Source organism: Anas platyrhynchos, chromosome 6, assembly GCF_047663525.1.
Source record: "Anas platyrhynchos isolate ZD024472 breed Pekin duck chromosome 6, IASCAAS_PekinDuck_T2T, whole genome shotgun sequence".
Classification (NCBI taxonomy): Eukaryota; Metazoa; Chordata; class Aves; order Anseriformes; family Anatidae; genus Anas; species Anas platyrhynchos.
This window is the reverse complement of record NC_092592.1, coordinates 25,895,339-25,911,047: the sequence shown is the minus strand read 5'-3', so window position 1 is coordinate 25,911,047 and position 15,709 is coordinate 25,895,339. Positions and strand designations below refer to the sequence as shown.

At 32.6% G+C, this 15,709-nt stretch overlaps 1 protein-coding gene and 1 long non-coding RNA gene across 12 annotated transcripts in view; one reads left to right on the top strand and one right to left on the bottom strand.

Moving 5' to 3' along the window:
• Nucleotides 1–15,709, top strand: part of LOC106015128 (uncharacterized) — a 77,520-nt gene that overhangs the window by 46,529 nt on the left and 15,282 nt on the right. For 5 of the 7 annotated variants that reach the window (XR_011810076.1, XR_011810075.1, XR_011810073.1 and 2 more), the window contains 5 exons: nt 1,542–1,625; nt 1,883–1,949; nt 3,463–3,556; nt 5,593–5,726; nt 8,253–13,050. This is a non-coding gene — a long non-coding RNA (uncharacterized lncRNA). Of the gene's footprint in view, nt 1–1,541; nt 1,626–1,882; nt 1,958–3,462; nt 3,557–5,592; nt 5,727–8,252; nt 13,051–15,709 lie in introns of those variants that run through there. The other 2 variants (XR_011810074.1, XR_011810077.1) reach the window with 2 other exon arrangements.
• The window catches only part of LOC101804190 (heparan sulfate glucosamine 3-O-sulfotransferase 1), a 55,217-nt gene continuing 40,563 nt past the window's right edge, over nt 1,056–15,709 (bottom strand). For all 5 annotated transcript variants that reach the window (XM_072039665.1, XM_038181545.2, XM_027460299.3 and 2 more), the window contains 2 exons: nt 5,488–8,113; nt 1,056–4,375 (listed from right to left, as the gene is read on the bottom strand). In XM_072039665.1, coding sequence (XP_071895766.1) covers nt 7,065–7,994 — 930 coding nt within the window. In that variant the 5' untranslated portion in view covers nt 7,995–8,113 and the 3' untranslated portion in view covers nt 1,056–4,375; nt 5,488–7,064. The remainder of the gene's footprint in view (nt 4,376–5,487; nt 8,114–15,709) is intronic.

Genomic DNA, 15,709 nt, shown 5'->3' with positions numbered 1-15,709 from the left:
AAAATAATGGACAACTAAGCAAGAAAATGAAATGAAATGAAATGAAACGAAATGGGGTTTCCAAAGTTAGTGAAATTTTGCAAAGATCTGTCCTGCAGGTGTGTGTGTGTGTGGGGGGGGGGGGGTGTAGGAGGGTGGAAGCATCTAACTGCTTTCCATACGTACACTGGAAAAAGACTATCTGATGTCTGTTTGCTGGATGAAGGAATCACTCTTTCCTGCCTATAGTTCAGCTTGCCTTCAGCAGGATCACTTGAGTGCATAGTTGTAGATTCTGCATGTTTTTGTTTTAGACAGTGTATTTTGCAAGCTGTGTATGATGCATGTGTATGGTTAACTATAGCATATGTTGTTTATGAGCTTTTAATCTTTCTTCACTCAAGGCAGCAATGCACCCCCTGCAGTTTAGTGTTCCTTCTGTGTCACTTGTCTTTCAGTTGTGGATTTGTGTCTTAGCAGAATATAGAAGAGGTATCTTCAATCTTCTTATGATAGTTGAACAGCATTTCAGGCTGACAATGCTTCTCGAATCAACAACAAAACCTGTGCATCTATGCTACTAATTTTCAAGAAAGGATAACAAAACCAAACCAAACAAAAAAAAATGCATTAACACTAAACTGTTATCAGTTATACAAAATACAAAATTGTTTGCTGGTGGGGAACATTACAAGTAGAAATAGTATTTTTGATTCTAGTATGATAACTCTGCACTTTTATTGCAGTGCAGAAAACTGTTCTCATCCAATTTTCCTTAGGTTCCAAAGTTTCCATTTGCTGCAACATTTGACCCAAGGCTAGCTATAATGTGTTGAACCTGTCCCACAATATCATGGTATTCTCCAGTAAGATGAAATACAGTGTTTTGAAAATGTATATTCACATACACCCTTAATACCATAATGATTGAAAATTAATTCAGGGATGTACAATAACTACACAAATCCCTGGAGTAGCCTGTTACTTAGTCTTCTGTGTATCATTATCAGCTCAGTCATAATTTTCATTGAGAACTGTGCCATATTATGCAAACAAATATTTAGCAGAAGAGGACCTTCATTGTATGTTTTATTACTTTGTATTTGTCACTGTCTTATTTTTTCATGTTGAATGTTTGGATGGTACATTCCAATATGTGTATATATATATAAATATTTTTATATAGAAAATGTACAATGGATCAAAATGTTCACATCTGAAGAGTTAAACAATAATAATTAAAAAAAAAAAAAATCATAGCCAGTCCAAGTGGCAAAAGGATTCTTAGTTATCCATGCTTATATTACTGCCCTTTTATTTAATCAAATTTGCCCTTTGATCAGTGCTTTAGATTAACAATGTAAGAGTTTAAAGTAACATTCTTCAGAATAAGAAAAATGATAACACAGTTGTATTATCTAATGAGGAAAGAGAAAGAGAAAATATAAAAAGATTATTTGTACCAGTTATACAAAATACAAAATTGTTTGCCATTAGGAAATGTAACAAATAGAAATAGTATTGTTGCTTCTGGTATGATAACTCTGCTCTTTTTATTGCAGTATGACTCAAACCACCTTTTTATCTCGGAGGAAACAATATAAAAGCAAAGAAATATCCCTTGACAGAAAAGCTCTGTACCACTGGTAAAATGTTTACATTAAGATGTTTTTCATTAAATAGTTATAGTTTTTGTTTGTTTGTTTGTTTTTGTAATGGAAATAAAAGAACATATAATGTAAAAGTGTAAGACCATTTTGCATCAAAAAATAGACTTCGTAGTATTAGTTACATGTATTAGCACAAAAGCCATATTACATATATTATATAACATCTATTTTACTGGGAAAGTATGATTTATTTCAGCCTATTTTTAAACTGTTGTATTTTCCCTAACTTGCAGCTTCAACTTCAACATATGTTCATGCTTTGCAGTTCCACTTGTATCTTGGTTTCCAAAATGCTTTCAGGTATTGTGGTAAGCTCATGTCCCTGTTAATTAACCTTAAAAAAGGACAGTTCCTTTATGATCACAGAATGGTACTACAAAGTCTTTATTCACCATTGATTTTAACTTTTAATTTTGTTTTATGAAATAGCAAAACAATGTAGTTAGTCACATTAAAGCAGGAAACAACTGAAGTGGGAATTGTTTTTCCAGTAACTAAATATTAGTTGCTAACCATTGCTAATGATTAATGTGCTAGGCAAATTATTATCAATTTAAATTCCAATGTGTCTATTTGTTTCTATGATAATATTCAAACTCTTTACAGAACTGAAGGATCAAATCCACAAGTATAAAAAATAACAGTCTATAGGAGCATAATCCTTAATTAAATAATTTAAATTTATTTTCTCTACAAGGAAATGTCATTTTAACTCTTACTGTAAATTATTCTGGGGCTTGCTCTCTTTTTTTTTTAACCATGCTTCTATAAAGAAAAATAAAAACTTTTGGTTTTGACCACATAAACAAGAAATAATAAAGATTATGATGATATTCAAATTTTGTATAATTGACAAAAGCAATAAGCAATTAAACTTGCTGCAAGCAACTAAACTTTTGCATTTCTTTTTGATGTTCTTTGAAACATGTGAAGACTGAAAACTCTGTATCCAGATGTGCTTCCCTACAGTATTCAATCTAATCTTTCTTCAATACATTTTATAAGATTATCTATTGACTTTTTAACAAAGGGATGTTGAAAGTGTTGATTTCGTGTAGCAGTGTTCAGTGATGTGTACTATAAAGAGTCTACGTTCTCTCTAAAGTTCTTAAAAATACTGCCTATGGATATTTTAAAAATGTCCCTGCTTTCGGAGGAAAGAAATTCCTTAAGAAGAATTGTAATTGTGCTATGCAGTGAAAGTGAAGACTTTCAACACAGGGCCTTAATAAAATAAATAAATAAATAAATAAATAAAATGAATAGATATAGATAAAATAAATAAATATAAATATAAATTACGTATGTAAATATAATAAAATAAATAGATATAGATAAAATAAATAAATAAATAAAAACAGTAGTCCTCTTTCTAGTCAAATTTTGCCAGGGGAGTGATTTCTTTCTGATTTCTTTCAACAAGTAATACTATTTTTTTTTTTTTGAGAGGAAAAAAAAACTCTTAAGTTTCTCACCTTTTTTTGTTTAGAGTATGCAGGAGTTAAAACAACAAAAAGAAAAACAATTAAGGTTAGACTAATCTAGGAATTTACAACAGGTTGTGTGCTTCACAATGTGACAAGGGCTTAACTAACCCTGCATAGTTAACTAACCCTAATGGCTGCAGTTGCTTGATAGTTGCTAGTCTCAGTTATAGTCGATTAAAGCAACCCTAATTATGGCATTTAAGCTAAAAGAGGAAAAGAATTTAACATTAAGGCTTAATATTTGTGGAATGCAATGTCAAAGAGCCACTCAATTCATCCTAATCTCTGCAGTGGTTTTACATATACGACTATCTATCTTGTTTCAGATACTCTAAAGAACCTTTGAAGCAACTGCATGGTCTCTTTAAGCAACCTTCCCACATGAAACTTATTTCTCCAATAGCCTTCCAAGCATGAGATGTAAGTCCTTTGATGACCGTTTTGTTGAAGAATAGTTTATGGTTTATTACTAATTATGGAAACTCTTAAGATATGTTTGTCATTTTTTAAATTGAGAACTATCTGGTTAATAATTCATTCAAAGTTACGGTGAGCATGCAGTTCTTTACAAAATTTAACCAGCTTTTAATTCCATACACCAAAAATTGAGTAATTTTATGTAGAAAATAATTTCAGCATTTTATTTTTAAGTATAGCTCAGTGGATATTCTATTAAGTGGATTTGATCCCTGTCCTGAGAGGATGAGAGAAGGAGGGTTATCTTTCAAAAATAAGAATAGAGGCCAGGCCTGCATGAGATATGTTCTTCATATCACAAAATGGATAATTTTGATTGGAGCAGTTTTTAATGCTAAATAATAGTCTACTATATTCACTGAATTCTGTTATGCAGGTTAAGTTGCATCTGTGTAGATCATTTATCAAAAACTTCAGACAAGAATCTTGATTTATGTAAAACAAAACAAAATAGCCAACCCCCCACCAAAATTATATTATGTGTAATACATGTCTTCTGGTATTAGTAAACTTTAAAGTGATCATCGAATTCATTCCACCAGCTGTGTCCTTCCCAACAATGCTGAGCAGAACTGAAGAGTGCTAATAAATCAAGTAGATATATGCATCATTAATCCATACAGATCAGCACTCCTTGAAATGTAAATTCCAGAAAGAGACCTGCATTTTCAAAGATGTATACAGCTTCTGCCAACTGGTGTTTCTGTATTCAACTTGCTTAAAGATTAGCTGTAAACTTCAGAGAAGAGAAAGACTTGATGCCTGCAAGTATAAATATAGAAAGACATTAGTCTATGAAAGTGAATGTGATATACAGATATGTGAAGTCTTCATTTACTAGCAACTACCTGAAATCTTTGTTAAAGTACACATTGATTGGAAATTAGATTCATTAAAAAAAAAAAAAAAAAAAAAAAAAAAAAAGGACAAAACCCAACCTTATTCAATACTTTTAAAAGGAATAGTCATTGTAAAGAAGCAAAACATGAAAAATATAGCAAGTGTTGGAACATGTAAGAAACAGACAGAGATGCTGAAAGAAAAACTACAATCTATGATATAAACTACTGGTATGCTGCTACCCTCAGTCCTGTATTTCTGTATTAATTTCAGTGGACTGGATTTTTTTCCAAGACTGAGATTGATCTGGAGGAAGGGAATCTGGATTTTATTATCAGATAAAAATGTTGTGGCCACAAAACACAAAGTGCTGGTCCAATATAAAATCACCCTGCTGATTCAGAATTGTCCAGATCTTTTTCCTGAGTTAAGCTTTAATATGACAAATGACAAATAAGGGATTATGCAAATGTAATTATTACAGTTCACCTATCCCCTGCCCTTGTAGAAGTGGTATAAGACCAGTGTGAACATCCTGGTCCTTGGCTAATTTGAAAGAAATTAATTCAGATTTCCACACCTGATTCTGATCAACTTTGTACTTCTGAGTAGTGCCCAGACCTGATCAATATTAGTGATTAAGAAGCCACAACCTCAGAAAAAGTGGAAGAAATCAATAACATTTTTTTTTATCTGTGGAAACCATAAATTTGCTTAATAATCATATTTCAGAAAGATAATTTCAAAGGTTAATTATATTGTAATGAAAAATTAACAAAAATTTATGTCAAATATACAAGTAGCAGAAGAATAAAATTCGCTGTACTAAAGAATAAAATTCGCTGTACTATTTTTAACATTTTACAGTTCTTGAAGAAATATTTCATGAAAGCTCTTTCCATGTAAATCAGCTTGGTTTGATTCTGTCCAGTTTCAGTGGAAGGAGACTTCTACCATTTAAGTAACCCCCTAATAAAACGATCAGAAACCTAAAAAGTAGTGGTGCTAGATCCATAGCGGGGATAGATCCATACCTTTTAGCCCATGAAGTGGAAGACTGAATCCAACATTGGGAACATATCCTGTGGGCTGCACAGTGGCTTAAACAGAAGAACAAAATGATTCTGGATCTTCAACAGGATTATGTGGAATCTGATGCTGAGATACTTAGAGTGGGCCCACACTACAGCTCACCAGTCCTGAGAAGCTTAAAGAGTAATGCACCTGAAGAATGCTTCTTCAATGGGGTGCACCAGGATTTCTGGATTGCAAGGTACAATTTCAAACAAGGATATCTGCTTGTATTTCTGTATAGTTCTATTTGGCACTCCATTTAACATTTCAAGTTGATTTTCTTCTTTGGTATTGATCTATAATAAAATGGTTAACATGAAGAAGGAGAGCAGACTAGCACAATATTGTCAAACAAAAGGTAATAAAAAGAAAAATTCCTAATGCAGGAGTATATATGGATGTCATTTTTATATATAAACTGAGTATGTCATCCTTAGCAAATGAACACAGTTTGAGATATACAAATATAAAAAGATGTTACTTTTAACTAAGCACATCCCATGACCTGCATTAGAAATGACAAAGAATACACCATGATTCGAAGAGCAGGCAAATCAATTTCATTTCCTTTTTAACGAGGTTCACTATGCAAATGGAGATATGTAAACCAAAGGTAGGTGAGAAACAGAGTAACTAGTCACAGAATACAAATGTGATTAATATCGTAGCATTGATGAAGAGCTGTCTTTTCCATTCAAAACATAACTTATCAAACATTTGTACAGTTGCTGTTATTAAATTTTTTGCATTCAAAAATTTATTTTTTTTTTTAGTATACAGTGTAACAGTGTAAACTGAGGTTGCCTGGGTTAATTTCTTTACATTCAGATCTCTCACTTCTTAAAGCTTCTTCAAACCGTTCATATTCTTCCTTTGTTTGGAGATTTTTATTTTTATTTTTACCAACTCAAGATACTAAGACTGTGGATTAATACAAATGATATACTGATGGGGAGCTTCTAGTTCACCTATTCAAAATCAAGGATGAAATAGATTCCTTTTATTATTAGTAGATTAAGAACTTTGACATGTTAACAGAGGATGAATTATTTACTAGAGCCAATATGTATGCCCCTGTTGTAACATACAATTTAACTTGTATGAAAAATTCTAGAACTCAGTGCCACTAGCCTCATACCTGATATAGAAAAATACTATGAACTAAAAATGTGGAACAGTTAGAATTATACCATTTCAAATATATACATTTTTTACACTGTTAGAAGCAGTCATTTTTCCAAAACATCACAAATCTTGTAACAGATATATCTGAAGTAAGTCCACTCAAGTTAACATATTTGCATGATGGGAAAATGATCAAAATATGATTCTGCGATATGACCCAGAGTAATTATACAAATATGTGAAACTTATTTTTCCCAAAACAAAGGCTACCACTTTATGAGTTAATGGATATCTTATTCCAATGAAGCAAACAGTTCTCTCTGCCTTTGTATAACCAGTATGTTAAATTCTCATAATATGAATCTCTAGTTTGTTTCAGGCCCTTTTTAAGAAACATTGATTCCAAAATGCATTAATGCCAGTCAAAAGAGTGATTAACCATTCTGTAAAATTTTGCATTGTGCTCTCTGAAGTAAGAATAAAGTTGCTCTAAAACAGTGTTGTTAACAAGAGGATGGGGGCGCCCTTTGGATTCGTGTAAACATCTCTCTCTTCCATCACTTCGAATGCAATAGAATCCTTTAGTTTGGTTAAAATAAAAATTAGAAGACATAATTCGGGAAGGAAGATTTAGAAATCTTTCAACTTTTTGTAATTCAGGAAGAGGGTCCTTGATTAAAGTATTGCCATCCACTATGTGAATCTGATTCAAATTGAAATGTTTAAGCCACTTTTCCATATGAACATCATATAGACTTCTCTGAATAGCCTTGTATTTGGTATTAAGTGCTCCATTCTTAATAACAATATCTTCAAAAAGCTGAACAGGCTTGTGGCTCTCTACTCTGTTGTAATATACTTGGGTATAGTCAGATATAACTCTCTCAGTGGGATCTCTTAGAATGAGCAGCAGCTTAATGGAGCTATTCATGTCATGAATTCTTTCTGGAGCCTGTGGTGATGTAAAATAGCCTGGTGTTTTCTCAATTGTAATTTGATTTCCGTAAGAAAATGGCATCAGACTCCTATACCAGTCTAATCCTTTCACATAATTTTCATCCCAGTCAAAAAAGTGAACTTCTGTAGCTGCCACTACAATATTAGGATGAATATCCAACATTTCCAGCAAAGCCCTGGTCCCTCCTTTACGAACTCCTATGATAATTGTCTGAGGTATTCGTCGGCTTGTGCCAGGAGGTCTCACCTGTGCTGAATAGTGTTCGCTTTTATTGCTGAATAATCCTACCTGTGACTTCAGTGTTTCCAACAGTGGCCCATTTTCAACAGGAGCACCCTGAGTATGAGTCAGCAGAAGATAAGCTGACACCAGTAGGAAGGCCATATGGAGAGGAATAATTAGTTCAAGATAATGTTATGCTTGATTAATGAAAAAATAGGCAGGTAACTTCTTGAGTTGTTTGGCAGAACCAGTGGTAAAGAGACAGCAACTTTCTGAAGCATCTGCAAAATAAAGTAAGACAAATCAGTATTTCTAAACCCATCACAAATTGTACATGTAATTTACCATTCAATACACAAATCCAATCTGCAATTACAACAGAAAATTTATTTCAAAGTTATATGTTATCTGTTTTCCCAGACTTCATTTCAGAGAAGAAGGAGGAGGAGGAACAGGAGGAGAAGAAAAAATAGGAAGAGAAGAAGGAAAAGGAGGAGAACAACCACCACCGCATTTTCCTCCTTGACCACAGGTGACCAATGAAGGACACTAAGCTTACAGCAACTTTTATTTCCTTGGGGAAGTACTGAGCCTAAGCAAAACATTAGAATTTTTTACCCAATTTTAAAGTCTTGACCAATTTGTGCTTGCTTTGATTTTGTTGGTTCTCTTCCTGCCATTTATATCATACCCAATAGGACATTAATAATCATTCCAAAGCATTTTTGAAACAAAACACAGGTTAAGGCAAAATTTTGGAATCTGAGCCCTTCAGAGCAGAAGACTAATAGTATTATAAAGCAATAGTGCAGTGCCTTTGTTGGATTGATGTGAAAAAAATCGTCACAACGGCATATTTGCAGCTATCAAAGTGCTGTGAAGTGTAGTCACTTAAGTGTTGGGAAAATCTTGGCAAAACCAAATATTTAGGAACAATTCTGCATTTTCTCCAAAGCCACATGCAAGAAATACCTAGATACTTTCTGGTTACCTAAAAATGTTTGCAGGGAAGCAAGGCTGATTGGAGCTGGAAACATTTTTTCTTAATCCATTTAGTATTCAATCATGTTAAGGAAGTGATGAATGTTAAACATCCTAAAATTTGAAACAAACAAGCAAAAAGTTCTAGTTTTTTTTTTTTTTCTCCATCCCTGAAAAATCTTACAGAACAAATCCTCATTAAGAAGATTCTTGTCCTATTTCTGAGCAAATATAACATTTTAGATTGCAGGTTAAATCTATTTCCTTAACTATTTTTCAGTGTGCTTTCACACAGTGAAGCAGCAGCCAATAAAAATAGCTGGTTTTTGATTCTATTTGAATTATGGCTCATATTGTAAAGTAGTCTCACAAATACTACAATTTTAGCTCCTTCTTTGGTTCCACTGTCAATCTCTTTCTTTTTCTGAATATATTGGTCACAGTGCTGGCCTCTTAGAAATAACCTTAAAGAGCACAGTCAATTCCCATTTGTCATAGCTCTGAGGAGCTCTTAGTGTTTCTATTCAAAAATTGTTTACCTTCAGTCTTAATTTACAGACTTAAAAATGTAATATAAAAACATTTTTGATAATAACAATCCAGGCAAGATTCATTGAATCTGTGTTCTAAATCTTATTACAACCTACTCCATTTTCCTTTATAACTAGGGAATAACTCTTTTTGTAGGCCTGACTGAACTCTAAACTCATGCATAGATAGCAAGCATTAACCCTTTAATTTTAAGACTGCTATATTAAAAATAATCATTTATTAAATATTGGAAAAGCCCAGATATAGTTGGATTTCTAATCAGAAACTAAAAAAATAAATAACAACAACAACAAACTCCTTTACCTACATGAAAGAAAAATTGATTTTAAAAGTCATAGCCTTTTTACTAAGAACTTCACATAGACATTCTACTTAGGGTTCTCAAGAGCAGGGAATGAAGGAATGCAAGCATTTCTATGGAAATTACAGAATGGAAGAACAGCTACATTTATACAAAAAACATTTGTAGTTATTTTTTCAGAACAACTGATCTTTTGGATGGTGAGTTTGAGAAAAAATAAATGTGCTATTTAGAGCTGCTGAGGAATCAAAATGCATTTTGCTATAAGTGACAGCTAATATCTGTTGGTTTTGAAAAGCTCTCATAGTCTATACAACACTGAACGTGCAATTTGAGGCATCAAAACCCAGTTGATGCCAAAAATATTGCCCTTCAAATTTCATGCAAGTTTGCAAGCAGTGACTCTGTTATATAAATTCTGGTCATTTGGTGAATTCACAATTTGTTGATTCACAAGGTTCCTTAACTGTCTATCTAGATTAAGGATAGGGCTACGCATAAGATGTTGGAACCAATTTCTCTCTTATCTGATGTAGGAGTCTATGGCAATATTGCCACTTTCCTGGCCTATGATCCTAATAGGCTGGGATTTGGGATCATGGCACAAGGGATGAGGGAACGGTTAATCTTTCTTTTAACTTGTTTCAAAACTTAAGTATTAAGTAACATTCTAATAATCTTAATTTTTAGATTAAAATTCTTTCAGGAAGATTGAGTAATTGTTTTTGTAAATCCCTTACAAGTGTTTTCAACTTATCTTTCCTGTGCTTATCTACATGCATACATAAGATTACAAGTGCTTTGAAATAAAGGCAAGACCAGCCTGAATGTCAGACAACCAAGCATTGTGTCTTGCATATACCAAGGAGTAGACATATAGTTCATTATCCAGTTTAAATTCCAGAGCTATCCCATCTTGAAACAGTTCCATAAACTGATTTTTAACACATATATTAGGCATTTGTGATAAACCAGAAAAAAAATATATTAGAGTTATTGAAATATTTATATGAACATATATGTAATATATGAAATATGTCCAAATTAATTGATTTTTGTTTTATTTAAAAACATAAATCACAAATACTGTTTATTCCTAGAACTGATGGTTATCTCGTTTCATTCACCAAAGAATCAGGCACAAATACTCTTTCAGAGAAAACTGGAAACTTAATAAGAAATTTGTACTTGAAACTAAGGAAAGTTTGGTTTTCCAAAATATTTTGAGGTTTGCACATAATATAATTGAGTGTCTGTTTAATTTACTATCTGTAATTTACTATCAGTAGTTTTCTATAACATGCACTTAGAAACCAAGTAACAGAAGAAATCCTACATTTTCTGATCACCAAAGTATTAGTAATATTTTTGAAAACAATTATGTCAGTTTAACCTATTTGCAATTAATTAGTTGTTTTATATAGTGGAAATTTCTTAGACTCATTGCTAGAACAAAACCTTACCCAGGAAATATTACCAGAAATAATTGAATTCAGAATGTGCTGCAAAGCTGGTGCCTAAATAGAACAAAATTGCCTTTGGGAGCAATTCCATCAGAACAACATTCCAGCTTTGGCCTAAGAGATTTGATTGATTTTGATGAAGCTCTAAGATGTTAGATCCTGTGGTTAGGTTATAATTGCTACACAAATGTAAAAAGGATTTAAACATGATTTATCAAATATAATTGGAAGGTAATTTGAATAATTTTTGTGTTGTTTTTCTGTCTTTATGCAATTAAATGCACATTTTTAGAAGATATGAACTGCTTTATGTAATGAAAACAATATATATTACATTGAAGCGCTGTGTACTCTGAATCTCAAAATATTCCTATTAGCTATATCGAACATAACTGAAAAATTAACCTCATGATACATGATCAGAATTATAGTGCCTTACTGCTCTCCCCCCATTTTTATTTGGTAGTTTCATGTTGCTTAGTAGCATAAGGAACATCAACAGATACGATACTTAAGCAGATATGAAGCTCAGAAAGAAATTCATGCTGCAAAGAGAACTATTTAAATACATAATAACTTGGGCTTTTGTTGTTTTATTTTTTTAAAGCCTTAGACTAGACTAAAGAAGCCAATATGCTGGCTGAAAAATCATTTTAATATTGCAGAAATGTTCTAAAGACCCTTAACTTCTGCACTCTATTATACAAAAATCTAAGCAGCTTATGATTTACCTTGCTTCAGGGTAAAGTGCAACATCATAGGGTAAACGTAACTATATTATTATTACTCACTTATAATATTATTATTTTCTAATACTACTTCCCACTGCCTGTAATACTTTCACTTGGAGAATTTCATAGCACTTTATATTAATTAATTGTCTGTACCTTATTAAGGCACCATTTTCATCTTACAGGAAATTGCAACTGAGCAACATACAGTCAGTTCAGGAGCGCAAATGCTTTGGAAAGTCACGGTTAATGTGATCTGCTTAAGGTCATACAAAAGTATGTCTAACCAAGAAAAAGCCTGGAAACACAGGGCTTCCAATTCCCCTTCCAGTTCCAACTTTGTACTATTTCATGGCAGTTGCTCACATCTCTTACAGTAACTTATACTTGGGAAACATGCTGAACTGAAAACCACTGATTCCTCAGTGCTTCAGCATAATATTGGAGCATGAACTCAGGATTTTATTGTTTCAGGATATATTTATGCAAAAATAGTGTTTATTACTGAAAGCTCCAACAAACGGAGGCAGTCAGAAAAAATATAACAAAACACCAGTTTCTGTCTTGAATTTAAAAACATTTGGGGAGTTAAAAAATATACTGCTTTTCCTGTTTATTCCTGTTAGATATCATCTCATCCCAACAAAGAGATCAACTACTGAGAAGAGTGTAGGTCAGTCATTTTAAGACTTGCTGGCACACAAAAATTTGTAACAGCTATATTATACTTCTGTAGTTAAGAGCATCTCTGTCAATGACTATATATATTAAAAAAAAATAATACTAAGCTATAGCAGCCTAACTAATCACAACTAGAGGCCACGTAAGGTGAACTGCTTTGGCAATTAAAAAAAAATAAATAAATCATACTGTGATGACAGTTATGGCACTGTAAAGCATCTATGTACAGACTGGCTTTATGTAATAAGTAACTCTAAATTAACAATAACTACCTACCACTACAACAAGAACATAATTAAGTTCTCAAATTTCTTAAACTGGATTTTTCTTTTTTGTTTGGTAAAAGTAGAGCTAGATACATAGCAAAATAGATGCAAATCTGCTCTCAGCATAGTTTAAACATATTTTAAAAAAACTGGTGAAGAAATAATCCTGTGCATATGGGATGCATTGCTTAATGTAATCCAGTACCATTTATTCCAATCCAATAAAGGAATAACTAAATCTATTATTACTTCTAATATTTAATTGCTAAGACAGTCATTGAAAAATCCTTTTCATAATACCTAAATTCTACTTTATAGAATCATTTGAGAAATGATGTATTAAAAAAACACTGGACACATGGTTGAAATGAAAGTATCCTCTTTAATATGAGGTGAAACCGAAAAAATTCAGCCATTTCTACCCCCACAGGTTAGATACGTCTAGGCTGAGTTCAGAAGACAATGAGGGCATAGAAATGTATTCTGTGTGAAGTGTGAAGAATATTTAACATTTTGAAAAATTTTCCTACATAGAAACAATTATGAATAGATTATTTAATAGATGCAGTGCAATTACCTTAGGTTTGTGTTAGAATGAAATTAGCAATAAATAGCTACAGCTTAATATGTGCAGAACTGTGTCCTGAAAGTCTCACTGTGATCTGATTCAGAAAAATCCCAGATAAAGAAATACATTTTTGTACATATGAAACTTGAAGTAGAAGCTTTCATAGGGCTTGGTGTTACAAAACCACATGCAATTCTAGCATCGTCACATTTCTGCAAGAATGCAGAATTCTTTTCCAGGGTTGTTTAAAATGGAATGCAAGTTTATGACCTTTCAAAAAGAACAAAATCTCATTTTTAGTTTTGCAATCAAATCCCAATCAAAGTGAACTTTATATAGGCTCAGGCTTCTATGGTAGAATTTTGTCTCAGCTCTCACTAAAAATATATTAGTGTAATCTGGTTAAGCTTGGATGACTACCAAGGGTATTGAATAGCAAAGTACATTTCCATTCCACACAATTTCAGTCTTAAAGCTCACATAATATTAAAATTAGAGTGTATAAGTGAAAAGAGTACTTTACAAACATTGTTTTCTTTAAATGTGCTTAAATATGTCTTTCAAGGTATTAACAAGAAATCCAAAACATACTGAAAATAATTACAAGAACAACTGTTTTTATGATATGTGGCTATTTAGGCTGGGGACATACTTTTGGGTTAGAGGTGTTACCATCTAAAGACATGATTATACTATTATTATGCTCTTATTAGGTTTATCATTGATCAATAGCTGGATTTACTGTTCATCTCTGCTGCAAAGAATTGTTCAAGTGCTCCATTGCTTCCTCTCCTAGCAGGAAAGGCTATCTGTTTGGACAGTATTGGTAACCCATGTAAAATCTGCTGTTTCTGCAGCAGATTGCAATTTCTCCTAACTCAGTCCAAAATAAGGTGGATTATTTTAATGGTTTAAATAGCACCACTAATTTAACTCCTTTTACTGAACATAGCCAGAAAGTAAATATGCAAGTAGATGAGTTGTCTAATACAGGAGAAGAGGCACATCTGGTGAAAGAAACAGCACCTCTATTTGTAAAGAAAACTTCTGCCCAAGATCTAAAGTGAAAAATACCATTTCCAAAACCATTTCAGTCAACAAATTGAATTTGAACTCTAGGTACAGCTCTATACAGGAATGAATCAGTCAAATAATTTACAAAAGTCAGTATGAGGCATGGCACTTCACCCCAAAAAACATTTGCTCAGCTATCCTTACATTTTAAGAGGAGTTGCCTATGCAAATTAAAATAGTTAAGAACAGCTTCATTAGTAGGCTTGCCTAAAGATAGGTCCTGAAGGAAAAGCTAAAGCTGCAAAAAAATGTATTTGAATTCTAATTCTTGTACAATAAATGCTACAGAACAGACAGAGATTTGACAATAGATGGGCCAGTAAAATAAATGAATGGAAAAAAAAAAAGTACATTGGCATTAGAGAGAGGCATTTGAAAGCACTGCATAGGTGAACCTGAATTCAATATCGCATCATTACAGGTAAAAGTGTAAGTTATAAAATATATATTATATATTTTGAGGTAAAATAATATATATTTTACCTCAAGTATTCCCTGAAACTTACGAAGTGTGAAAGGAGATTTATCAGCACATGATAACCATTTATCTTCAGAAAGAGCATGAAACTGTTCTGCTACATGTTTACTCTATATTCCACTGCCAGATTAATGGTAATAATAAAATCATGTTCCCATTGTCATTACTGGGCTTTATCAAATATCTGTCAGGGGATGTTAGTCAGTTTCCATGGATATACACAGCTTTGACATGAAAAGTACCTTCCACATCTGTCATGGAAAATATCTGATGCAAACTGTAGAAAGCAAGACAGGCTGAGTAAAATAACACCTAACACCTTGCAGCTTTGCAACAGAGTTTCAACTTGAGTTCCACTGGGCTCTGGTTACGCCAAGAATAAGAGACTAAGAAAGACAAAAAGGACCAGAGATCCCAGAAACAAATAAACATTGCAGTAATTCGTATTACTGATAAAGAATGCTAATGTTTTTGTACGGACTTATGTATTTTGATCACTTTCATTTTACTTAAACTATAGATGTATTTTTAGAAAGGCGATGCACTAAGACACCTTTCCCAAAAGGGGTACTTCCTAAAAAACATGATGCCACACTCTGTCACAGAATACTGTCTTGCTGTTGTAACTCTTCCAGAAATGAAAGAGTCTAACTGTGTCTCTATAAGCTTCAACACAAAAACCTAAACTATCCCAAAGAAAGACAAAGAAATTAACATTTTCAACTCCTAATATCAGCAATGAATTTCTTTGGATGAAGCTTTTACAAATGAAATTGCAGTTT